Source organism: Triturus cristatus, chromosome 9, assembly GCF_964204655.1.
Source record: "Triturus cristatus chromosome 9, aTriCri1.1, whole genome shotgun sequence".
In the NCBI taxonomy this organism is placed as follows: domain Eukaryota; kingdom Metazoa; phylum Chordata; class Amphibia; order Caudata; family Salamandridae; genus Triturus; species Triturus cristatus.
In genome coordinates this window covers 1218122956-1218150791 of record NC_140592.1, presented here as the reverse complement: position 1 = coordinate 1218150791, position 27836 = coordinate 1218122956, and the positions used below count along the sequence as shown (strand labels likewise).

At 46.4% G+C, this 27836-nt stretch overlaps 1 protein-coding gene across 5 annotated transcripts in view; it reads left to right on the top strand.

Annotated features, from left to right (window-relative positions):
- The window catches only part of SIPA1L1 (signal induced proliferation associated 1 like 1), an 820039-nt gene that overhangs the window by 735375 nt on the left and 56828 nt on the right, over positions 1–27836 (top strand). For 3 of the 5 annotated variants that reach the window (XM_085627286.1, XM_085627284.1, XM_085627285.1), the window contains 2 exons: positions 13995–14234; positions 15065–15230. In XM_085627286.1, the coding sequence (XP_085483412.1) occupies positions 13995–14234; positions 15065–15230 (406 nt within the window). The remainder of the gene's footprint in view (positions 1–13994; positions 14235–15064; positions 15231–27836) is intronic. The other 2 variants (XM_085627288.1, XM_085627287.1) reach the window with 1 other exon arrangement.

The following is a 27836-nucleotide window of genomic DNA, read 5'->3' as shown; positions in this document are numbered from 1 at the left end:
CAACCACAGCATCACTCATCGCAACCACAGCATCACTCATCGCAACCACAGCATCACTCATCGCAACCACAGCATCACTCATCGCAACCACAGCATCACTCATCGCAACCACAGCATCACTCATCGCAACCACAGCATCACTCATCGCAACCACAGCATCACTCATCGCAACCACAGCATCACTCATCGCAACCACAGCATCACTCATCGCAACCACAGCATCACTCATCGCAACCACAGCATCACTCATCGCAACCACAGCATCACTCATCGTAACCACAGCATCACTCATCGCAACCACAGCATCACTCATCGCAACCACAGCATCACTCATCGCAACCACAGCATCACTCATCGCAACCACAGCATCACTCATCGCAACCACAGCATCACTCATCGCAACCACAGCATCACTCATCGCAACCACAGCATCACTCATCGCAACCACAGCATCACTCATCGCAACCACAGCATCACTCATCGCAACCACAGCATCCCTTGGTGCCGCCACAGCATCCCTCGGTGCCGCCACAGCATCCCTCGGTGCCGCCACAGCATCCCTCGGTGCCGCCCCAGCATCACTCGGTGCCACCCCAGCAACATTCAAGCACACAGTATCGCTCAAGCACACAGTATCGCTCAAGCACACAGTATCGCTCAAGCACACAGTATCGCTCAAGCACACAGTATCGCTCAAGCACACAGTATCGCTCAAGCACACAGTATCGCTCAAGCACACAGTATCGCTCAAGCACACAGTATCGCTCAAGCACACAGTATCGCTCAAGCACACAGTATCGCTCAAGCACACAGTATCGCTCAAGCACACAGTATCGCTCAAGCACACAGTATCGCTCAAGCACACAGTATCGCTCAAGCACACAGTATCGCTCAAGCACACAGTATCGCTCAAGCACACACTATCGCTCAAGCACACACAGCATCGCTCAAGCACACACAGCATCGCTCAAGCACACACAGCATCGCTCTACGCAACCACAGCATCGCTCTACGCAACCACAGCATCGCTCTACGCAACCACAGCATCGCTCTACGCAACCACAGCATCGCTCTACGCAACCACAGCATCGCTCTACGCAACCACAGCATCGCTCTACGCAACCACAGCATCGCTCTACGCAACCACAGCATCGCTCCACGCAACCACAGCATCGCTCTACGCAACCACAGCATCGCTCTACGCAACCACAGCATCGCTCTACGCAACCACAGCATCGCTCTACGCAACCACAGCATCACCACAGCATCGCTCAGCATCACCACAGCATCGCTCAGCATCACCACAGCATCGCTCAGCATCACCACAGCATCGCTCAGCATCACCACAGCATCGCTCAGCATCACCACAGCATCGCTCAGCATCACCACAGCATCAATCAACAGCATCACTCAGCGCCACCCCAGCGTCCCCCAGCGCCACCACAGCGCAACCACAGCGTCACTCAGCGTCACTCAGCGCCACCACAGCGTCACTCAGCGCCGCCACAGCGTCACTCGGGGCCGCCACAGCATCACTCGGGGCCGCCACAGCATCACTCGGGGCCAGCACAGCATCACTCAACCACCGCAGCATCACTTAGTGATTCTTACACTTTTTAATTACACTTTCTCAACATGCTGCACAGCAGCCACACTTCTCTACAGCACAGCTTAGAAACATTGGCAAAGTCAATAGCTCTACCTAAACACTTATAAGGCCCCCCCAATGCATAGCCAATAGGTCTCGCCTTTGGGACATTATAAGTGTTTAGTTATCCAGCACAATATCCTTCATTAAAAAACATCAAGTGTTGCATGGCTAATCACTTATAAGGTTCCAAAAGCGAGACCAATTGGCTATGCAAATGCTTGTTATCTATGCTCCCTTGAGCACATGCTTTAGTTGTCTGTACTTCAGCCATTGATCAGTTGGAATTTGATGATCCCCTTGGAGGTGTTCAAAAGGAACCACTCCATTAGCATCTCAGACCTCCGCGAGCATGGAGATACCTGTCGCATCCCAGCCCTGAAAACCCTTCAAGGCAGCCACTAGTCTCAGTCCTGTACCTTCCCATAGTGTGCCGGTGTAAGTCTCATATCCCATTGCATCTCCCGAAGCAGTCTTCTTCACACCGCTGGAACTGTGATAGTCACTGGGCATGCCCGATTTTTCAGTTTGCCCCCCTAGAAAACATGCCATTACTCTGGTCACACATTTTCCATCTGTCCACTTGATCCCCTGATCTTGCCTGTCTACATACACCTAGTCATTCTCCGTACTAACATGCGCTGCCTCATAATATTTTTGAACATTAGGGAGCACAATGCCTCCTTCAAATTTGGAATGTTTTAGGACCTTCATTGCTATTTCTATTGCTATTGTCCAATCTAGGGTGTCCACCTGAGCAAAGAAAGTTTTTGGTATCCGATAGGGACTATTCTGCAGCACATATAACATCGGCAGGGCTCAAAAAAATCATAAACATTTTACTAGGCCTTCAGGTCTAGTAATTTGAATAATCTAGTCTATCTAACTGTAATGTACTTGACCCATGAACTGGTCTCAAATTGTGTGATCCTAAGCAAATATTTTGTCTTATGAAGCCACCTTTTCTTCAATACAACTTAAGAAAGCACCTTCAAATATGCAAGTTCACTATTTCTGCAGTACAAAAAAAATCTTAATTTACTAGACTAAACAATTGCTCCATGCATAATAAGAATAAAGCCCACATAAAGGGTACACAAGATCCCTGGCTTGCCTCTTAGTTTTCAAATAGCATTGTCATCTGGGCAGGAGCAGGAATATTTCGCAGTTCATGTTTAAAAAAGCTCACTTTTCATAAATATATTACTAAAGCATGATGTGGTAGTCATTTAAAGACAGCATATTTTCTATTGAAATGGCAACAAAACTTTCCCACTAACATGTAGTTTTCTGATAATGCTATATGGCGCGTACACAATGTATGGAAATTGGGTTTTAGGGAAAAAGTTTAAATTTGCACATCACCAAGTAAAGTGTTCTGATTTGTTTTGATCCTATAAGAATCTTTTTTTCACCACAGAATTTGCAAAAATGTCTTCATACCTAGTTAAATATATTTAAAATGTTGAACAGTTCACTTATTAGCTTTTTCAGTATTGTGTTTGAAAAAAAAGCCTGAAATCTTACAGCCTTTCATTTCACATGCTTTGCATAGATAGTTCACTTTACAAAATACTCTAACTTCAGTCACAGAAAGAAAAGTAAATATAGGAAGACAAACTTTTGATCTCTGTCTCGGAAAGCCAAGCAAATGTGACCAGATAAAAAGATTTAAAGGCATCTTTATTGGTCATTGACTCTTTGTGAGCAAGTAGAACACCTGTTGTCAGCTCGTAGGAACGTGTAATGGGTTCTAAACATATCTGGTCCTCATTAAATATAGCTCACCAAAGCATGTGGATTTTTCGAACCCTTAACCTGGGGAGAGCAATCACTTTAAACATGGCTGCCTTGCCTAACAGGGGCAGCAGTATTGTGCTTCAGTGTTTAACGTCACCATCCAGCCTCTGAATCAGCGGGTGGAGTTTGAGCTGAGTGTATGACGGTACATCCTTATCAATAAATATGCCCAAATACTTGAACATGTGGGGTTCCACACTCAAGGGCAGTAGAGTTTGCTGCCTCCAACCAGTTAATCGCGAATCCCGAAAATTCACCAAATACGTAGAATATTCCCCCAAATACGAACTAGGATCGTTCCGTGTTCTTCAGGTAAAGACGCATATCGTCTGCATAGAGCGATATTCTTTCTTGCCAACTTGAGTCTCCCGTTCACCCCAAATTTATGCATCTATCTTCATCAGTTTTGCCAGGGGTTCCACTGCCAGCACAAAAAGCATTGGCGAGAAGGGACAACCCAGTCTCCTTCCTCTTCCAATAGGGAACTCCCCCAAGAGGCAGCCATTGACTTATATCCTGGCTCCTTGTAGAGCAATTTATCCCAGGTAGTATAGTGAGATCTAAACCCAATTCTTTCCAGAAGTAGAAACAGGAAGGGCCCTCCACAGAATCGAACGCCTTGTTGGTGTCCGACTCAATGGCCCAGGGTCCCTGGCTGTGCTCTGTTATGGAGGGTCCGCAGGTTAAGTTTTGTCGAGGGATATGGCATTAAGTCCGTCTGGTCTGCATGGACCAGGTCAGTCACCACAGTACGCAATCTGTTGGGCAGCACTTTAGCATGGATTTGTGTCTGCACTGAGTAATGAAATAGGTCTGTATGAATTGCATTTTTTTGGGGGGAATCCCCGCCTTGCCCATGAGGGCAGTGTTTGCCGTGTGTAAATCTGCTGGCAACGCCCCAATGTGACAAGTGTCACATTACATGGAAAGCAGCGGTTTAGTCACTAAACTTGCCATTTTGCAGAAGAATTCTATGGAGAGCCCCCTCGGGCCAGGGATCTACCCAGCCTGCATCTGAGCCAGTGCCACTCTGCTTTCTGACTCCGTGATATCCACCTCCAGTGTTTCCTGTTGGGCTAGACTCGGGTTTTTAACTGGGCACAAATCTTATCTCTTCCTCTGAGCCTCTACCCTGGGCTCATAAATAACAGCCATATAGGCCGCAAATGCTGCTGCAATTTGTCTACTGCCCCTCAGTCTCCCCCATCTCCAGCTGAAGCTTCAGGACATGCTTGCATTTTCGTTCTCTGCTACCTATCCAAGCCAGCAGTTTACTGGCTTTATCACAGTCTTCGTAAATTTGCTTCTGCTTAGAAAGAAAAGAGGTTTTCACCTCATGGCGTACCACCCCCCTGCACTCAATACATTTGTGTTCTAGGCTTTGTTTAAGGGGTGCTGTGGAATGAGTATTGTTGCCTCTGTCTCCAACTCTTGCTCCAATGTCTCTAAGAGTTTTTATCGTTCCCTCCTGTCTCCCACTTCTCCTATCATTACCTCTCGCATTGTTGCATTAAAGGTTGTGCAAGCACTTTTTACTGTGCCTTCATTCTCTCGGAAGTAGAGCACTGTCGCCTTATCGAGTGCCTTAACTACCTGTATGTTGACCAGTCTCCACTTAGCAATTCTCCATCCCTGGGGTTCTCTATTCCGATTTGTGGTCAGGGTAACCTGTAGAGGTGAGTGATCACAAATTCCTTGTGCTATATACTTGGCCTCTGAGAATCTGCCCAAGGTATCTCTAGTTGTTAGAAAGTAATCAAGTCTGGAGGATATGGCATGTGAGTAAGAGAATACCCGGTCCTGTCCATGTAGGACCCTCCATACATCCACCATTCCTAGCGTCTGCTTACATTCCATCAGTTTCCCAGCTGTGGCCTCCCCTCTGGCCAGGTACACAGTCTGTCCAGCTGCGTGTTATGTACCAGGTTAAAATCTCCCACAATAGTGGTGAGAGCCTGTGGAAACCTGGCGATGAGCCATCTCAACTTCTGTAATGTGGGCACCTGAAGGCGTGGCTGGATATATACATTAAGAAGCACCAGTGTTTCATCCTTAAACTCCCCCACCAGAGCGGTTTAGCATCCTGCATCATCTGACCAAGTGCGAAGAACATGGAAAGCTAGTGACTTTCAAATTCGAAGTGCCACACCCCTTAAACCAGAGGTGTGCTGCTCAAAGGATGGCACCCTATATTTGCTTCTCCCTGGCTATTGTGTTGTGTATCTATCAGATTGGTCTGCTGGAGCAAGATCACATCAGCTCTTTATCTAGCAAAGGCTCTGGTCACCCTGTCACCAAGGCCATTAACATTCCAGGAAACTAGAGTCAAGTTCTGTGTCTGCGTCCTAATAATTCAATACTGGTATGGAGGGCTGAGTGGAGGAAACCTTCCGTCTCTACCTGTCCAATCTGGTAACAATGTACGTGTAACCATTTTAACTGCCACCCGAAACACACCCCACTCTATCCTACCATGCTGTGATCTGGGGCCTCTCACTATCTCCCTCCAGGGGTACATCCGGCCCTCTGCTTTTTACTGGCTCGTTATCCCCATGTGCTGCACACCAACATAGACCTCTGCCGCCTGGAGGGGTGTACCTCCGGTAGCATTGACGATGCACTGTGTTGGGGTGTGCAAAACACCTCTCACTTATCACAGGCCTGACTCTCCTCCTTACAGTATACACAGGCGTCCAGTGATCTATTTTCACCCCCTTAGTGCAGGGTATGGAGGCTATTGGAACACAGTGTCCCAGAGGTTCCAGGCTGCATTAGCAGGAGGTCCACCTAAGTCTCTCCCCTGCCCCCGCTGCTGCACCATGCAGTTTCCACATGGCGCTTGTCTGGGTCAGCAGTACCAGACCCTTTCCCTAAGGCGCAGTCTAGGTGTTTCTCGGGCCCACTTTACCCCCGGGCCATTCAATACTTTTGAAGTACTCACATGCTGTCTTTCTGGTGGCCCAACGGGTCGTCTGGCTGTCTCTGGGGGTTGTGCGCTCTCCCCCCTGGTGCGGTTGCACCCGGACTGCAAACTGTGCCGGGAGGCCGCCCTCCTTTTGGGCCTCCTTGTGGTTCCATGCCTTTGTGGTGTCTGCCCCCATCAGGGACCCCGGGGCGACTGCGCCTCCACAAGTGCCTCAGCCTGGATGGGATCTGCTCAGCCTCCCGGAGGTCACTCACAACGCAAGAACTCCAGGCATCCACTCTGCAGCTATTGGTGGTGCCAAGCGCGATGCACGTCACCACCCACCATTTCGCTCAGCACAGCCAGTCTTCTGCATGCTGCCTGCGAGTCTCTGTGCAGGAGGCTCCCCAGGATTTCAGCTGGTTCCCCCAATGACTTCACTTTGGGCCAGACCTTCACTGCCCGGCTCCTTGCACCACACGTCAGGTCTCAGGATATTCGGCTAAGGGTGTGTTGGGCGGCACAAGCTCAATCACGTCCGCTGCCATTGCCCGCTAGGCCATGCCCTCCTGTTAGCCATTTTTGATGATGAGGATGCTTGGAGGCAAGTGAGATGTGGCAATAAATGGGGAGAGGAAGGATGGGTATATGGTGTAATAGATGTCACTGAGGATTTGTAAAAGCTAGGTGGATGAATTATTTATCTGCATGTAACACAAGTACGTTTGTCTTGCATGTACATTCAAATATATTATTGGGTTTTTCCCAAAACATGAATGTCTGTACAGATGTTATCCTTCTATGCTCCTCATTTACAGTGATGTTTTTTTAAAGAATTGTAGTTTCTTCTCATTCATTTTGTCAGTTACTTATATAATTATTTTATTGTTTGGATTATTGCTTTCTTAAATTAAGTTTTCATTCAATGCGCCTAGAGTTGAGATTGAACAGATATTTTTAGGAAATTAGCTCCACCATTCAACAATTTAAAACCTCTGCAATGTCGTTCACTGATTCCATTGCCTCTTGGTCAATGCACTCCCACTTGTCCCAATTTACAGTGACTAGCTGGACAGACCATTCTGTAAATTGGTAAGTTTTTGTCCATATATGGGAATTTGTGCTAGCCAACCTTCCTAATAAAGCAAATGCCATTCCTCAAACTGGTACGGGTTTTGGTCCATGAATGGGAATGTGTGGCTAGCTAAGCATTTTTTTAAAGCAAAAGATAGATCAATTTCTGTTTAAAATGAACTCATTTACGACCTATGACTGTACAGCATTCCCATATAAGGCCAAGCATGGGCAGTGTAGTGGTCTGTGTGATTTACTTAATGTAGGACCTCACAAACTGTTTTCTTTTGTACATAGCCCCTCTTCTTGGTGTGAGATTTTTTATTGCTGCCTGTATTAGTTTGACCCGGCCTTGGCTTGCAAACTCCATGCTCCAAGAGAAGCAGATCCACTGTAAAAGGGAATGCTTTACAAGCCACTCACAGTAGTTGTGAATTTCCAGACACAGTGCTGTTTGGATTTTTATCTGCTTATACGTTCAATTCTAAAGGGGTGGTGGAGGGGGTGATTGGTTCTGCATCGCTTATGACCGATTGAGTGGAGAGAGAAAACCCACGCTCAGAGGGACATTAACAGGCGCCATTTTGGGCGGTTAGCGCTCTAGTGCTCCACCGCCTTAGATACTTAAATCAACCACATTCGCGGGAACGCAACGGACGCGCGCAGTGGACGCGCCTAATGCAAGCCCGTCCGTGCCTGAACGCTGCCAGAAAATTCTGCCTTTCTACACATCCACAAGAATGCCGCCCCGAACTTATTCAAGGGAGGAGCTGATGGAGGTAGGGACTAATAGGTTCAGCATGAAATGCGAAGGCAGGCTTTGCTTGGATAAAGGAGCCTTTATAGGCTGCTGTCCCTGCTGTAAATGGGCAGTAGGTCAGCCCCAGAAAGTAGCTGGCCTCCTGAATAACCTGCCTATTAGTCCGCAAACTGTTATAAAGCCGACTCTTAAGGAAGGCTCAAGTATAGAAAAGACGCAAGATGTTACCTTTCAAGGGCTATATATTAATGCTAGGTCCATATCTAAGCATGCCACGGAAGTCTGGGATCTTTTAGATGATCGGAAACCAGACATCTGTTTTTTTACAGAGACATGGCTACATACACATTCCTCTCCCTCTCTAGCTATTTCCATCAGATTATACGGTAGCAAGATTGGATAGAACAGGCAAAAGGGGCGGAGGGTTGGCTATAGCCACTCGCCCCACCTTGAATATAAAAGTTCTGGACTCAATCTCATCTCCTGGTATGGAGTTCATGATTATATCCATGGAACCCGCCCAGGGCTATAAAGTAATAGAGGTAGTGGTGTATCACCCTCCGGGGGGAAATAAGAAGGCCTTTTGTGCCTCACTATTAGAAACACCTGCCCCATATGTCCTGCAAACAGAATTTTTTTTTCTATTAGGTGATTTTAACTTTCATTTTGACGTTGACACCAATACTGATACAGTTGATCTGCTGGCAGTTATGGAAACGTTAGACCTCTTTCCTAGAGTATTTAATCTGACACATATAGCAGGTCATACACTTGATAATATTTTTACAAATATTTCCAGTCTTATTATAGAACCACCTCAAGCAGTAAGTTGGTCGGACCACATGGCCTTGAGCTTTTCCTTTTCTGCCCCTAAATGCCTAGGTCAGCCGCAAGGTCGGAAAGTTACGCACAGACAATGGAGGAAAATAACGCCAAAAACATTTAATACAGTATTCTCTCCTTCGCTACTTAGTGATTGTAATGGCATCAATGAAGCATTATGCAAAGTGGAGTCAGAGATAATAAGGGCTTTTGATACTATTGCCCCGAACAAAACATCGATAATCCATGATAGAACTAGCCCGGCTCCATGGTACTCTTGATAGCTTAAAGGCGGAGAAAGCCGCTTGTAGAGTTAGAGAACGCAAATGGAGGAAATCAAAACTAGGGGAAGACAGATTGGCCTATAATATAGTGCATAGGATGTACCTTAAGAACTGCAACATAGCAAGACGAACATTTCTAGCCGCCCGAATAGATGAGGCAAAGTGTTCTTCCAAAGAACTCTTTAGGATTCTTAAGGAGTTCACTTCTCCAAGAGCCGGCAATCTTGCTTGCCCCCCCCCCCCCCCCCCCACCCCACCCCCCCAAACACACACAGGAATTCTGCGATGAGCTTGCCAAGTATTTCAAAAGTAAGATAGACAATATCTATGACTCCTTTGAGCTGGAATTGGAGAACAGTGAAGAAATCCTAACCTCAGATAATTCCTCCCTACCGAGACTGGAGACCTTTTGCAAATATTACTAGGGAGCAAGTTTTACCACTGCTAAAACGTTAAGTCAGGCTCCCCCCCCGCCCCCCACATCATGTCTGACCTAGCACTGGAGTTGGTAAATCCAATTAGTGAAATCTGCAATCTCTCTTTAGTAACCTCCTCTTTTCCATCAAAATGGAAGAAGGCATTTATTAAACCTCTGCCCAAGAAACCCTCAGCAGATTGCGCTGACTTACAAAACTACAGACCTATTTCTCTTCTTCCTGGCTGCTCAAAAATAATGGAGGCCCTGGTCAACCAACAACTTTCAGACTATCTGGAACAGTACGATCTTTTGGACTCCTCGCAGTCGGGCTTCCATGCTGGATACAGCACGGAGTCTGCCTTGACAGAGGTAACAGATACTATCAGGCTGCTGCTAGACGAAGGGACCCCTACAATGTTGGTCCTTTTAGATCTGTCAGAAGCCTTTGACACCATCTCTCACAGAATCTTATTAGATTAACTGCAAGAGATTGATGTCACAGGGATGGCATTAGAGTGGCTGCAGAGTTTCCTATCGGATAGATCTCACTGTGTACAACTGGACACCCTTGTTTCCCATACTTCAACGGTGGACAAGGGTGTACCTCAAGGCTCCATTTTAAGCCCCACCCTGCTCAATATCTATGTTTTGTCTCTGGCCACCGTCATAAAATCTTGTGGGTTCCAAACCATCTCTTATGCGGACGATACGCAGGTGATAGTCCCCATAGAGAAGGACCCCACGGTGACCAGAGACAGATTTAAGCGTTGTATGCTAAAAATAGCCACATGGATTAGAAAGAGCTACCTGCAACTTAATTCCAACAAAACTGAGATTTTATTGTTTGGTAAAGCGGAGGACTTGTGGACAGAGGAGTGGTGACCTGGGGAACTTGGAAAATCTCCCACCCCAAAAAATGGGTAAAAAATCTGGGCATTTTAATGGATAATAACCTATCCATGGAGGAGCATGTTAAGACTCTATCAGGCAAGTGTTTTGGACTGATGCACACATTAAAAAAGATTTTCCCTTGGATTCCTCTCTCCACTCTCCTGATACAGGCACTTCTAGTCCGTAGACTAGATTACGGAAACGCTCTCCTAGTGGGGATGAGGGAGGACCTGCTCTCTAGGCTACAAGTTGTTCAAAATACGACGGCACGCCTAGCATTAAATAAACCAGCGCATACTCCATCCCTACTGTTATTGAGAGAGTTACATTGGCTTCCTATTTGGAAAAGAGCAGTTTTCAAACTTTTATGCCTAGTTCTTAAAGCACTATGGACGGGGACCTAAGTGCCGAACTAAGAAATTAGAATGGTACACCCTGGTACGACAGCTAAGATTCAGTGGCCAAAAGCTCCTTCAAACGCGGAGAATTAAAGTTAAGATGGGTGGCCGAGCCTTTTCCCACCTGGCTCCCAAATATTGGAATGTGTTGCCAGAAGATCTGCGGTCTTGTCCCACCTTGATTATCTTTAAGAAACACCTAAAAACTTGGCTATTTAACTGAATATCTCTGCATGAAGATGCCTGCTTCCCGGGCGCCGAGAGATCCCCTTGGGGATGATTTGTGCGCCATATAAATAATAAATATATAAATATATCCTAGATAAGGAGATAAATTAGAACCAGTGCTCTAAAATTTCTACCTAATCTGGTAGCAGTTTGTGACTCTTTGAATGTCAAAATCTGGAAATGGTCCCTTAGAAAGGACTTGGATGGTAAAATAGTTCCTGAAATCTCTCATAAGAAGTCATTCTTACTTGGAGTAGTACATTCATGCTCCTCATACATACCGAAGTACTGATTTGTACCATTGTGTTTGTAAGACTCCTCCAAATCTTAAAACCTAAGAGAGCCTGTTAATAAAATATATTACTCTGAATAAACATGGTCTCCTTGCAGATGCATTTGTCAGAACGACACAATTTTGTCTCTTTTGTCCTTCTAGGGGTCCATTTTAGTCACCTGGGTGTTCTAAGTCTAAATATAACTTCCAAACATTATTTAAAAATTATATCTAAATTACCACTTTCAAGCAGGCATAAACTAGTACAGTGAAGTAAATCTTTCAATGTAAATATCTAAAGGAACATTTGATTTTATAATGGATTGTTGCAGGCATAGGGACCAGTCTTTGCACCCTTTTAAACATCTTTGTGGATATAGGCACATGTACTCTGAGGAGAAAGGTTCAATTTTTTAACAGCATCCCTTCAGTGGTCTAGTTTGCTTTGTGAGAGCACGTTTGGATTCCAACTTTGAAATGAGGAGACCTTTTACTTTTGTAATGTACTATGGGTGATACAGGGTTCAATCATCAATGTACCCAAACTCAATGAAATATTGAAAAAGAGCAGCTGCAGGTGACGAGCTCCAGGAAGATCGATCTCCCCTATATTTCCAGTGAAAAATGTATTTACTTTTAATTATTTGTAAGCATTTCGTATTTTGAGAATAAGAGTTAAAGCTTGTGCTAGCAACTGCTATTACATTGACTGGGTGTGCTGCCTAGAACACACTGCTTAAGACCATAACTGAGATTAAACTAACTCTTAAGTGCTATCGATTTCAACAAGTTCAGTTCAAAGAACATTCAGAAGTATTTAAGGGGATCTCTCTTCACTTCCCTCTCCGTTGGTTACGTGTAAAGCTCTACTGTGAGTTTGTAAGCCTGTTCCTCCGGGATATGGAAAACTGCAACCTAAAAGAGGTGATGCTGTTGCCATTTCCAAAATAAAACTTCTGAGGAGGGCACATACTTAATTTAAGGCTGTCAGTAGGAAGAGGTGTGGCGCCGCGACCAGGGCGACTGTCGCCGGAATCTGGGGATCACAGTTCGATCCCCGGCGCCGGCGGTAGATTAGCCCAGCACCATGTGACTCTGGGCAATAGCTTGCTTAATCTTCCCGACGGCCCCCAGCGCCTAGAAACCCTTACGGGTGATTGTTCGCGCTTTACAAATGTGGATTATTATTATTAGGTGGTAATCCGCAGGGCAGATACTCTTCTCAGTGACATAAATTATACAGATGTTATGCAGTACTGATGGTTACCATCACTATGCAGGGTAGGGCATTGTCTGAAAGTGATTTGAGACTTTATCTATACCATTATATGTATGAGGCAGGTTTACCGCATGGTTGAGTCCCATGGACCTGCAGGATTTATATTGTACTGTTATATCGATTATGGCTTCCTTCACTTTTTGCTAGAAGAATGTCAGTGATGACTTTGAAAAAATGCTTCTGTGTTCAGTCAGATCATCCGCCCAACAAAAGACGTAGAGCAATTAGAAGTAACTAGATTATTTTCAGAAAGGAGAGCCTTGAGTGCCTTTACTAATTGCTAGTAAAGAGTAACATAACTACTGAAAATTGGAACAGCATTTCAAAGACCGAGGTGCACCCCCTTTTGAACACTGCCTTCCAGCAAAGTGAGCTTTTACGTGGAGTAGCTCTGAGTGAATTCTGTGCGAGCTTGTAAAATTACTAGTTTCACTTTTCACATACCTGAAATTGACAAGCTACATTAGTACTTTTAGTTTATTCGATTAAGAGCGTCTCCCACCACCTTGTAGCACATCAGGGTACTGTTGATTTTTTTCTTTTAATATTAAATATGTTGTTTTGTTAAAAAGTTTTAATCCACCGGCAGTCCAGAAGTGTGTTCTAGTTTGGGGTTAGTTTCTGCTGTTTTTGGCAGGGGGTGGAAAGATTGTTCTGTTCCCTTGTCCAATTCGAACAAACGATTGGGTGTGACAGTGTGATGCTAGAAATGTAGACGTTTTCAAACCCAATGTCTATAGGTGCCAAAAAAGCACCAACAATACCTCTAAATCTAAATTCCTGGAAATGTGGCACAGTTGGACAAAGGACAACACATTAAACTACAGCAGTTCGTATTCCAAACGATAGAAGGCACTCCTGAGACTAAATCTGCTAACATGAGAATGTCTTATAGGAGGATTTTTGGTATCTGATGAAATCTGAAAAAAATGATTAACATCTGGCTATTATAATTCAACTAAGTAAAATGAGACATCAATACCACAGCTCCCTCGAAATCAGAAATTAATGCATGACAGTATTAACGCGCATGCATTATGTGTTGCAAAGCATTGACATTAAGGGCAGATGCATCAGAATTCCTCCTACTGATATGCATTCATAGGCTTTCAGTAAAAAGAATGAAAATGCATCTTTTACGTAACCTATGTTACTGCACTGCTCACACTCCACATTAAGTCAAGCTTTGTCTTTGTGTTGCTTTTCCCACCAGTACCATGAGCTCAAGGCATTCGGCCAGCCCTGTTGTTTTCACTAGTGCAAGAAGCTCACCCAAGGACGAGACTCATTCCGCCACTTCCCCACAGTTTGCACCTTCTCTCTCCTCCTCCTCTTCCTCCTCTTCTGGTCCTAGGACTTTCTACCCTCGCCAGGGTGCCACTAGCAAGTACCTGATTGGATGGAAAAAACCTGAAGGGACAATAAACTCTGTGGGGTTTATGGACTCGAGAAAGTAAGAGGATTTTGCTTCTCTTTTTGGATGTTAATTTTGAACCTAGAATGTGGGTGTGCACACCATACACATTAAGTGGATTCGTTAAAGAAATTTAGACGGAACGTGATTTTCATAAATTCTGTGATACTGAGGGATGTACATTTAGGTAGCTGAATAATGTGCATGTTTAAGCACTTCATTGCGTTGTGTCCCTTTTGGCGACTTTAGTGTTTTTGATACACAATTGTAAATGTAGGATGATGATTCAGTATAGGTAGTGCAATAGGTTTAACTTTTCCAGCAAATAGAAGCCAGCATTATCCTCTTCAACTGGTGCTGAGTAGAATTTCTCCACTCAGAAGTTGGGTTATGTCACATCTTAAAAGTTTCGAAATGCAGATTGAGAGTACTCATTTTTTAATTCATATTGATCAGTTTTAACTTTTTAAATAAAATATTTGGACAAAAAGCGTCCACAAGTCAATTTCCAAAGTTGCAAACCAATTATAGTGTTCGATTGCAGACTAACCAGAAAATAAGCACATCGAGGGATAGTTTGTAAGACACAAGTATCCAAACAAACCCTTTCTTTTTCAGTCCCCTCTGTGCATAACTGGTTGGTAAGCTATCACCTACATGATTTGGTTGGGCAAATTATAATGGCAAGAAAGCATCATGAATGTAAGAAACATCAGGTTTATTCCTTTACCAGGTATTCACATCAATTGGCTTTTGGGTATGAATTTAGACTTTGATCGTCTTTTCATCTTGTTTCCTGTCCTGTAAATTAATGTAATTGAACTGATATTGTATTTTATCCTAATAATTTATATTATTCGTTTTTTAAGACGCCACCAGAGTGATGACAATGAAATGTCCCATACAAGGCTGCGTGCATCTGTCCGCGATCTTCGTGCGTCCCCAAAGCGGGTTCTTAAAACAAGCGTTCAGGAAGAGCTGAAAAAACTGATTGCTCTGGATAGCCCACCTCCTGGATTAGAGAAGATCCCAAAGGTATGTTATGGAGCTCATCCTATATTTGCCCAAAGGTGTACGATTTAGGAAAATGGTAACAAGAAATTCCACAGAGGCTTGATTGACGCTATGGTGCCACATTGTATTACATTGTTTGTTTCAGTCAGGCATCTTGAGTGATCTAAAAAGCTTGGGCTTCAATCCACTGGTGAATGTGTCACTGAAATGTGCTATTCTGATAAGAACAGAGATGCATAGACCATGCATGCAAATGCACGTCATCCTTGGTGTGGTCTTACCCTAAACATTGTACCTTCACCCCTCTTTGTTTTCTGAATTTTGTTTTTGTTGGCATTAGTACTCTGCACTTTACCACTCCTAACCATTGCTAAAGGGCTGTCTCTCTAAAACAGGGTACAATTCGCTTACACCTGATTGGCATTTAAATTTATTTATAACTCCCTAGGATATGGGCCACTTGTACACAGGACCTGTAAATAAATTGCTATTCTGCCGCCTGCGGCACTCATTGTGCCACCCACTTAAGTAGCACTTTTAAACATGGTCCAGGCCTGCCATTGCAGCATGAAGTGAAAATCTACAATTTGGGAGTCCATTTTGATAATAAGCTCTCATTTGAAGGGGATGTGAATTCCATTACCTCATCTTACTTAAGTTCTAGACTCTTTGAAAAATCTTTCCTTTCATCCCCATAGACCTATGTAAAGCAGTGATCACTGCACTTATTTTTTCTGAAATAGATTCTTGCAGTCCATTGTTTGTTAGCCTTCAGAAAAAATCCCTACATAAGCTGCAAATTATCCAAAATTCAGCTGCAAGACTACTTCTGGGGCTCTCTAAATGCCAATCAGTCTCATCTTCTTCCTGCACACCACTGACTCCCAGTTAAAAAAACGGGTGGAGTTCAAATCTCTATGTATTGCGTTTAAGGCACTGCATAATGACATCCCTGAATCTCTCAGCCAATATTTTCAATGGTATGTCCCGAAAAGATCCCTATGTTCTTCAGCCAACCTTGTTATACCAAAGGGTAGGAATGTAACCTAGGGAGCAGAAGTTTCGTATCTGGCACAGCTAGACTGTGGAATTCCATGCCGCTTGAGCAAAAAAAACAATCTATCCTGCTTGCCTTGTGCAAGGCCCTAAAACCCTTTAACAGATAGGCTCTGCTTTTCAGTCCCTTTTGCTGTTCTATTTAGAGTTCTGTCCTTCATACTTTTCTCCCTGCTCTTTCCGGAGTCTTTGAGCCTAGACCCCTCCAGGTAGTGGAGCGCTCCACAAATTCATATTTAATTAAATTTATAAACTGCCAATTTGATCTGGCAAAAGAAACTTTTTTCTAGGCCTAAACCTTCTTTTTCAAAACTTGTCACCCTTTCGTTAGGTCCTAGATGTCCTATAATTCAAGATTCATTGGGTTTAAAATGTAGGATGTGGTTTTAAGTTTTACATGTCCTGTGAGTGAAAAAAAAAACCTTTTCACTAATGTAAGGCCTGTTTCTCCCATTGGATAACATTGGGTTACATTATTATACTTACATGCTAATGTTTGATTGTGAACAGATAGGTATTTCAAGTTTGGACTAAAATGAATTGTAAGTTAAGATCCTCATTAATTCTGATTTTATGTCACAATTTTGTAAAATGCCTCTTTTAGAAAGTTAACATTTTCTTGTCCTGACCATTTGGTGCCTGCTGCCTGTGTTCTCAAGTCACATGACCGAACAGTGACAAATGGCCTTTGTGTATTCCTCCCGGACAGTAAGACAAAGGAGGACTAGGTCTTGGCAGGATGGGCCATCCTGCCAAGTTGGGTGGGGCGGTGCTGTTTACCGCCCCACTTGCATTTCAGAAGGCTACTTCCAGCACACACAACGGAACCTGACACCAGTCTTTTGTCACCCCGGACTACTTGAAGCCTGGGTGAGTGAAGAACTTTCCAGAACTAGATGTCCAGCCAAGATGTCACCCCTGGTTTAAAAGGCTGGCACCAATTATAAATATTGGACCTCCTTAATAGCCTCTTCAGTACAATACTGGATCTCTGAAAGACATAACAGAGACTGCCTTGCACTCCAGAGGACTGCACTGCTGCTTGAGGCCTGCCTTGTTCTTCAGAGGACTGCCCTTCTGCTTGAAGGATAGAGGACCATCTCCTTGAACCCAGGACTACCGAAGTGACTCCAAGGGCTAGTTGACTGGCCTCCAATGTGAGCTACAAGGATATAACAAACTCCAGAGACCTTGAACTCTGTACCTTGCCTCTATTGGAGTGAGTTCTAACCCTCCAAGTGAGGCGCCCCAAGCCCTGGACCCTTGGGGGTGGTGGTAGAGTTGCTGCTCCTGCCTAACCCTAAAAGATAGAAAACATTTTCACCCAAAAGTGCCAGAAGAAACAGAAGATCCACCAAAGGTGCATTCCCGGTTGGCCTTACTTCACGATCGCTCCTGCTACATTCTCCGCTGCAGCAAATACTGTTTAGTGGGACATCTGAGCTACTTTACCGGCTATGTGGAGCCCTCTTTGCCTACAGGTTGGAGCTTTGTCGCGCTGGAGGTTTTAGACTTAATAAAAGTTGTCGAAGTTCAAAGGTCAAATCTTCTCTGGGCTCGATGGTGACACACTCCCCATCGATGACTACTTCCTCGGCCTGTAAATCTGACTCAAAGCTCTATCCTGCTATTGTCAAAGACTTCACCAAGACCTTGCCAAGAGCTACCCGGCGGCAACTATTCCTCCTCTGACACAGCCTGCTGCCTTGCCCCGTTGAACTCTTTCTTCTGGATTTAAGTCCGAATATAAGCTGAGACCAGGCCCAATCCACCTTGTGTATCCGATCCTTATTCTATTGTGGTCTGCAGTAACTTTTGACTTTGCCCGTGTCTTGCGAGGCCAGATAGCAAGGTTAGTGCTTTGGTCTTTTAGGCCCATTTTTCACTAACAAATTTAAAAAGTCATAACCCTAGTTCTACTGATTGGATTTGAATTGTTTTTGTGTCATTTTTTTAAAATTCAACTTCCCTTGTGTTGTGCATAAATACTTAAGAGGGTGACTCCAAGTTAAGCCTGACTGCTTTTGGGCCAAGCTACCAGAGTGTTAAGCAGAGTTCGTTTAGTGACTTTTGTGGTTACCCTGCCTAGGATTGTGGTTGTTACTGAAGAGCTTTCACCTTCCCTCAACCAGTAACCCAATTTCTTACAATAATCCAGGTAGAAAAGTCCAAATATACCTTGATGTCCCCAAAAATGTTTTTATTAGTGGCTTAAGTTTTTGTGAGGGTTTTCTGTGTGGTCATAGAGGTACCAGGTAGCAGGGTGGGAGGTGTTAAACCTTGGCTAGAAGGATTATGAATATTTCTTGCACATTCTAAGTGGTAATGTCTACAGATCCCCCTACTTTTGACATCTTATGTTTTCGTAGACAGCTGGAACAATTCCTTTACCAAAGAGGGAGGAAAGAACTGCTCTGTTAGCAGCTATATTCTTAAGCTTCTCTATTGAGTCTCAATTCAGTTTTTGTGAGGAAAGGTATAAAAATACCCAGATTGAAAGGGAACCGGGTGCAGACTGCTAATGCCAAACTGCACCATCGTCCCTAACAATAGGGATTGAACTTATACACCTAGAGGTTACAGTCTGGTATATACCATGTTTTGGTGGAGTACAAATAATTTGCATAAATTGACCACTTTATAAATCAAGTGGTCTAAAACCCCAGGTCAAAAACACTCAAGTGATTGAGTCCACATAGCACCCAAAAACTATAGGATAAATTAAAGTACCCCTTTTGCATGTGAAGCAGAGTGCACAGTGGGAGTGAGTGTGTTCTCTTTTTTTTTTTTTGCGAAAACCTTTATTGTACATAAAAATCAATACAAACATGGGAGTTTTCTCATTTTTAATGGCAGCAGCTCTGACTTGATTGGCAGACACTTAAGCAGAGATTGCAATACAGCATGGTAAGACCGGATCATATGCCATCAATCATTTGTGATTTAATCCATTTTAAAGTAGATTGACATTGAGCATCCCAACTAAATGACCCATCTCTCCACCACATGTTAATCAAACAGCAGTGATGGATAGTCAACAGTGAACCTAGCATAAAGCTCACACAGTCCTAAAAAGTATTTCCACTCAACTATAAGGTTCAACCCAAGGATAATTTGGGGGGAGGTGCTTCGAAAATTGCTTTTACCAACACTGGTTTTGGTTCCACACACTTTTTGTAGAAAATATCCCACAAATTTGACAGTGTGCTTCAGGAACTCTAATTTTTCTTTCTTTACAACTACCCCATATTCCTTGAACACTTTTAACACTCTGTCCAGTAAACAATCATGTGCTTCTTGATCAGGCGTGTACATGAGAACCTGATCATAAAACACTGCCACACGGTTAGTGTACTAAGACAGATGGAAAATAATATGTACTTAGGCTGTGGAATCCGGCCCACATGGCATGTGGCAGAATTGGAATGTACCAGCGGGAGACGCAAAGGCAATGTAATCTCTGGATTCTGACCCCAACTCCACCTGGTGGTGCTCAGATGGCTAATCAGTTTTAGTAATCTAATATGCACCTTTGCATACCTCCACCAGATGAGATTTGACCATCAACTTTTTGTTGAGACTGAACAGGTTGATGCAAACTTTCAAATCTCATAATAACGTTCCTATCTTTGATGCTTTTATTTCCCAAGACGAAAGCAAATTTGGTGACAAACTTTTAAACTAAACTTTCACTCCCTATGATGAGCACCTGGACCTCGACACCAGATCTTAGTCATGCCAGACAACCCCTGATGACACGATCCTAGGACTTTGGGCCGCCTTTCAGTTAAATAAATCTTGCCTTAGATTTTCTTCGCCTTAAATCAAGGATATTCTCAATTCTTCCTAGGGGTTCAATTGTACACACCCTCATTCGAAACAGGCACTTGATCGGTCAGTTGTTGCAGCTCTTTCACTCCCAATATGTCCATAAATATCTCCTGTGTAATCATTGTGATTCTTGCTCCTGAATCTATCAACAAATACAATGATTTGTCTCCAACCTTAACATCAATATAGGGTCCACTCATTCAAGAGGGTCCACTTTCCTACCGTTACCCTGTGATCGTATCCTGGAGATATTCCTGGAGTTGTTCACTGGATCGTTCACTCTTTTTATTTATCAACCACTGTAATCCTTTGAATTTTTACTCATGAACTCTATCACACTTTTCGAAAAATGTCCAGTCTTCCTGCAGGACCTGCAAGCCATAATCTTAGCTGGGCATGGCTTCACATCTTTTCCATGCATTGAAGAAGAAAATGTTCTATTTGTTAACTAAAAATCATTACAGACTAGATTAAAAACACTTTAGGTTGTGACAGAAACATGCATTAGAACTGACTGCAATCGCATCGTTGTGCAACAAAACACTTATACTACTTGGTACTGCTAAATAATATTAAGGTACATTATAAAGTGCACTTGTGCTTTGGTTTACATCTAAGATCAATAATGAAAGAGCGCAGATTCAATCGATCTGCTATTACATCTTTAAAAATAAGAATTCATAAAATGGATTTTGTTGCCAATAACATCAGAGAACATTCTAAAATAGTTTCGTTTTTCGCACCACTCATAAAAATCCTTACTGCGAAGAAATGGTAAAAGCTTTCTCAAAGAAACTACCTACCCGACCCCCTAATTTAAAGTAAACATATATCAAAGTACCAGGATTAAAGTGCAATAGATACAATGTTACCTATGCAAAACCTTGCAACTAGCAGCAGTAATTGAGAAGAACTTGGACTAGACTTAAATTTATTGCCAATAGTTAAAGTGCGGTTGTGCGGCATCTAACATCGAACAGCAATCTAAGCAATAGAATAAAAAGGATAATTTGTCCTTTTCAGAACAGGCCCTCGCAAACGAAAATTGATTTGGTATTGGGTTTATGTCCAGATACTACAGGCAGGGAAACTTGTTTTATTTTTTATAAACTATGGTTTAAGACTCATTCACATGGCTTCTAGAACAATTTTATAGGATTAACACATTTTTCTGGCTAAAGATCGGTTTCCCCTTAGATTTTTTTTTTTATTCTTGCCAGACCTGTAGACTTTATGTTGTCATTAGAATGGAATTTCATTTATTTCTCTCGCAGACACTTGAGAAGTTTGACTACATTTCTGTGTTTTCCCAGGTCCCCATAATAACTTCTGTTGAATACTTTTGACTAGGCACTGTCAGATAAATTGATCTATCACCAGATGATCAGTGAGGTTGTCAAATAAATGGTCTGAAATCAATCTGTGTTTGTAATGTAGGAGTCTACATTTTCATTGTATCGGAGTCTTTTTAAAAACATTTTTTTTTAAAGTCACAAAACTACCAATCTGTCTTGGATATCAAACCTACCGCCGGTCTGTTATGAGGCAGACAAACAACTGTAGGGTGTTTTACTTTATCGATATTTGGGCTTGGACCTTTTCCTGAGACTGGCCCTTACTAAACTGTTTCAGCCCCTGTAGTTTCTTGTGCTAACGTTACAAGCCAGTCTGTTCTAAAAGGGGTTCCTGCTACGTGCTTGTTTTGGCAGCAGGTCAGATTATTGGACTGGCACATGGGGGTGTAAATAAGTTCATAATGGACATGTTGCAAGCTAACTGCTAAGATTGCAGAATATTTTTCCAGTTAAAATATGTATAATAACAAGGCTAGGAAGTAACGTGGTATTCCCCTGAATGAAATCTCTGGATTTAATGAATTCCTGAGGCATGAGGGTCCATAGCTCTGAAAATTATTTCTCATTTTCTAAGTGTGGCAGCTAATGAGTTAATATTTCATGCCTGGGTATCATTTTTGCCTGCACAGCACTTGCTAAATCTCTTGTAACCAACAAAAAGAAAACCTTGACAGGGGCTTAGAGCCCGCACATTACTTTGCTTTCCTTGGTTTTGATTGATCAGCGCCGCATGCTCGTTCCTGCTTTCTCTTGGGGCTTCAGCTTCGAGTGGGCATTCAGTGTTGTCTGTCAAGCTAACACCAAGTACAGTTTCCTGTTTGTGGACGGTGGCCTTCCACCGGCCGCAGGCTCCTCCAGGTACTATTTTTTTTAAATTTTGGACATACCTTCTTTGAGTGCCTGTCCCTGCAGTACTGTCCCGCACCCTCGTCTTGCTTTCACCACCTCCTCCTACTGACCATTGTTGGTGCTCCCTACCACCTCCCCACTACCCGCTTCCACTGTTGCATCCCACATGTTCTTGGTGTTTACCACCCCTCTCCCGCTGTCCATTCTTCCTTCTCTACCTCCTCCCCCACACAGTGGCGGCTGCTACCTTGAACCAGCAGTGGGGCAGGGTGGGGGGTAAGGGCTGGGAAGGGGTATCACTTACCTCCCGGCTAGCCGGCTGCTGCCTCTCCTACGTCCTGTTCCTGGCTTCTTGGGGGAGACCGGAAGCAGGAAGCACCAGGGCTCCCACGCTCCCTGCAGCCAATCACAATGCCGCAATGCAGCATTGTGATTGGTCTGAGTGCCGTGACACGGTGCTCAGCCAGGGGCTGGAGGGGTGGGCATGTTCTCCACACAGGCTGTAATGCAGCCTGCATGGATAACACGGTATGTGCACATTTTGGGCGGCCTGAGAGGGCTGGCCAAACACTCAGGCTCATATAGGGAGTGCAAACCACTCCTCCCCCTGCTCTGAGAGCAGCCCACCCCACAAATAATCCCGAGTTATTATCATTTTATTTTTCCTTTTTTTTACACTGCAGAAAGCAGTGGAGCGACACTCTTCCGCCTTAGTGGAGGAGCTGCCACTGCCCCCGCACCTGTGTCTTTTTATATTTATGCTTCACTGCAAACTACACGCTTATCTTTCAGAAAAAAATCCTCTCATATGTCCCAGAAATTCCGAGCTGTGGGCGCTTGGGCTGCTACTGCAATGGTTGCACCCTTGCCATGCGAAGTGATTAAGTGTTTTCTATGGACTGCGAGTGACTTCGCGCCTAAAGCAAGCGCTGCTTGTGTGCACTTTCGTCTGCAAGCTACTAAACGAGCCCTAATCACACTGTCGGTATTTCATGCTAATTGGCCCTTCAAGCAGTTTGATCCATTTAATGTCCTCTTTAAATGTTTCCATGGCTGTGTGCTGTGATTTTAGAGATGCAATGTTATGTAGTGGTAATGGCACATTTGACGGCTGAAGGCATATAAAAATATCTCGGTGCAAACGTGTACATTGACGAGCTTTCAGTCGCCAACTGTCCCTTCATCTTTAATGCACCCTACTGATTGGTCCTTTGTTTAATGATCCTACAAGAAGGTGAATAATGCTAGTATCTGGAAGAAACACGTTACTTAGATTCCTCACCTTAGAAGATCCCCAGGCGTCAGGCTGGATCCAGAAAGATTTTTGTAGCAATACCCCTTGCGTGTCGCTAGGCGTCGTCTGCGGCTCCGCGTCCGTCGTTGGCGTCGTGCGCCGGAATGACGTCATCGGAGTACTTAGACGCCGCCCTCGCGCGCTGACGTCAGTTCTTCTTTTTTCCGCGCCAGACAGCGCCGATCCGGGAAGAGCTTACCCCTTAGTCAATTTTTGACTAAACTTTTTTGACTCTTTTTGGTCTTCGGTCGACTCGACTCTGGTGCCGGTAGGATGCCTGGGTTTAAAGCCTGTGACTCCTGTCATCGACTGATGTCGGTGACGGACCACCATCTCCGGTGCCTTTACTGCCTGGGGGCCGACCACGACGCGGAGTCGTGCCCCGATTGTCAGGCCTTGACCTCGAAGGCTAGGCGGGAGCAGTCCCGTAAGCTTCTCGAGCTTCGGCACTCTGCTCCGCGCCGCTCACGGTCCCGGTCCAGGAAGAGGTCCAAGGACCGGTCGCGGAGCCGCAGCCACCATCATCGCTCGTCGGGCTCGAAGTCTTCGGGTAAGTCGAAGCGATCAAAGAAGTCCAAGAGGCGACACCGCTCTTCGGACTCCCCTCGCCGGTCACGCGACTCGGCCGAGGGTCAGGGTGGTCCCACCCCCGCGGCTCCGTCGGAGCCGCAGGAGCCACGTCCGTCTCCATACCCGCCGGTCCCGGGGACTGACGCGACTCCGGCGAAGGTCAGTGCCTTCCTCTCGGCCATGAGGGGCCTGGCTCCGCCGTCGACGCCTGCCGGTGCGCCTTCGGGCCCCACAGGTGACCTCGCGTGCCGGCGGCTCCTGCCCCGGCACCGTCGACGACTTCGGTCCCGACGCCGCAGGTCCCCGAGGCATCCAGGCCCGGATCTCTGCGGCACCGCTCGACGCCGATGGATGGGCGTTTCATCTACCGCCCGGCTCTGATCATTCCTCCTGTTTATCAGGAATCGGATGACGGGGGCGACTGGGAGGGGTCTGAGGACCCTATGGCCAGACAGGGCCAACTTTCACAGGACTGGGCAGACGAACTGGGGGATGCCAGTGGTCTGGACACCTCCCCGGACGCTGGTTTCATCTCTCCTCCGACTGTGGCCTCGGAGGAAGGTGCAGCTTTCTCAGTGGTGCTGCGCAGGGCGGCCGAAGCCCTGGGGGGCTCGAGTTGCCTGCTGTGGCCGTGAGGACTAACATCCTCACAGAGGTGCTTCAACCGCCAGCAAGCTCCACAGAGCCTCTGCTGCAGTTCAATGAGGCCCTCATAGATGTTCTGCAGGGCACTTGGTCCAAGCCCTCCACAGTTCCTCCTGTGGAGCGGAACGTGGCCCGGCGCCACCGCCCTGCTCCGGGCGACCCCAGTTTCCTGTCCCAACACCCCCCCCCCCCCCTCCCCCCCCCAGAGTCTGGTTATCCAGGCCTCCACTTCCCAATCCTCCTTCCCGTCCGCTCCTCCGGATCGGGAATCCAAGAGGCTGGAACAGTTCGGAAAGAAGCTGTTCTCTTCCCTGAGTTTGGGCCTGCGGTCTTTGAACACCGCTTGCCTCTTGGACCGTTTCTCCCACTCTCTGTGGGATACGGTGGAGGACGTGCTGCCCCTGTGTCCGGAGGAGGCCCGGACACGTCTCTCCCAGGCGCTTGCTGACGGGCGAGATGCAGTACGACATGCCATACGGTGTGGACTAGACACCACGGACTCGCTGGGTAGGGCGATTTCCACCATGGTGGCGTTCCGGCGCCACGCCTGGCTGCGGTCCACGTCTTTCTCGGGGGATGTCCAGAGTACCCTCATGGATATGCCCTTTGATGGCATTCGCCTTTTTGGTGAGAAGGCGGATAGTGCGCTGGCTCGTTTTAAGGACTCCTGGGCTACGGCCAAGTCCTTGGGTCTCTCGGCCCCGTGGCCGCAAACTTTCTCCTTTCGTGGCCAAGGAAGGGGTGCCTCCTCACGTCCGCATTGCCACCGGCCTCAGAACCAACCTGCACGCGGTTGCGGACGTGGATCCCGCCGTGGCGGTACTGGAGGACAACGTGCCGGTCAGTCCACATCCACATCGGCAGGATCCGCCTCAAAGCCCTCCTAGTCCGAGCTTTCCAGCCCATTCCACGCCAGTGGGGGGCAGAGTTCGCCATCACCTGCTCCACTGGCGATCCATCACATCGTACAGGTTTGCTGCAAATCGTCCGAAGGAGCTACTCCCTCCCCTTCGAGTCGACCCCTCCAGCCATGCCACCGCAGTGCCACTGTATATCGGAGGATCACTTGAATCTTCTGCGGGAGGAAGTTACGGCCCTCTTGGCCAAAGAGGCCGTTGAGCGCGTTCCTGGTCCAGAAGTAGGCCGTGGTTGCTATTCCCACTACTTTCTGGTTCCCAAGAAGGGCAAAGGGGGCCTACGCCCTATCTTGGACCTCAGGAGCGTCAACGCCTTCCTCCGGAAGGAACGGTTCAAGATGCTAACTTTAGCTCAGGTTCTGGCTGCCCTCGACCCTGGAGACTGGATGGTAGCGTTGGACTTGCAGGACGCGTATTTTCACATTCCCGTCCTGCCGGCCCACCGGCGTTACCTGCGGTTCACGGTGGGTCAGGAGCACTTTCAGTTCACCGTGCTCCCCTTCGGCCTCACCAGTGCCCCTTGGGTGTTCACGAAAGTGATGGCGGTGGTCGCAGCTCATCTGCGCAGATCGGGGGTTCCAGTCTTCCCCTATCTCGACGACTGGCTGCTGAAGGCGGGCTCGCCCCAGCAAGTCGTCTCCCACCTCCAGACTACGTCCGACCTCCTGCATTTGCTGGGGTTCACCATCAACGTGCCGAAGTCAGACCTGAGACCCTCCCAGAAGCTCCTCTTCATCGGAGCGGTTCTCGATTCGGCGCAGTTCCGGGCTTATCCTCCGGAACAGCGGGTCCGGGATATTCAGGCTCTGATTCCCATCTTTCGGCCACTATCCTGGGTTTCGGTCAGGTTGGTGCTGCGGCTTCTGGGGCTGATGGCCTCCTGCATCCTGTTGGTGCATTACGCCAGGTGGCGAATGCGGGCTCTGCAGTGGGACCTGAAGTTTCAGTGGGCCCAGCATCGAGGCAACCTGTCCGACCATGTCTTGATCTCGGCGGGCACTGCGAAACAGTTGCAATGGTGGCTCACGGACCGCGATTGGGTCAGGGGCAGATGCCTCTCCCTACCCCAATCGGAGCACGTAGTAGTGACGGACGCGTCCCTCCTGGGATGGGGGGGCCATATGGGAGAGGCGGAGATCAGAGGCCTCTGGTCTCCGGCGGAGTCTCAACTGCATATCAACTTGTTGGAACTGAGAGCGATCCGGCTTGCACTGAAAGCCTTCCTAACCCTCTGTCTGGGAAAGTGTCGTGCAGGTGTTCACGGACAACACCACCGCCATGTGGTATTGCAACAAACAGGGCAGGGTGGGGTCGTGGACCCTTTGTCAGGAGGCTCTGCGCCTCTGGACATGGCTGGAACACCAGGGCATCATCCTGGTGGTTCAACATCTGGCGGGCTATCTGAACGCCAGAGCAGCCGAACTCAGCCGCCGGTGCATGATGGATCACGAATGGCGTCTGAACTTGGACGTGGCGTAAGGTCTCTTTCTGCAGTGGGGAGAGCCTTGGTTAGATCTATTCGCCACCGAAGAGAACGCGCAATGTCAGCAGTTCTGCGCGTTGGAATTACCAAGGTGGCACTCGCTCAGTCGCTTTTCGTCAAGAGTGGAGTTGCGGTCTGTTGTACGCCTTTCCGCCTATACCACTTCTGCCCAGAGTGCTGAAGAAGATCAGGGGCGACCGGGCCCAAGTCATCTTAGTGGCTCCGGATTGGGCACGAAGGTACTGGTATCCCGAGCTACTCAGTATGTCAATCGATCCTCCGGTACAACTGCCTCTTCAGGAGGACCTTCTGTCGCAGCAGCAGGGGACGGTCCTCCACCCGAACCTGTCCAGTCTCCACCTCCATGCGTGGAGATTGAGCGGCGACAGTTGATGCCATTTGACTTGCCTCCTGAAGTCTGTGATGTGATTCTGGCAGCCAGGCGTCCCTCCACAAAATCGGTATACGCCTGCAGGTGGAACAAATTTGTGGCATTGTGCACAGCAAAGGCTGTGGATCCCCTTTCCGCCCCTCTTTCTGAGGTTCTCCTCTTTCTTCTTTCTTTGGCCCAGCAGGGCTCTGCTCTGGGCACCTTGAAAGGTTATCTTTCTGCAATCTCTGCTTTCT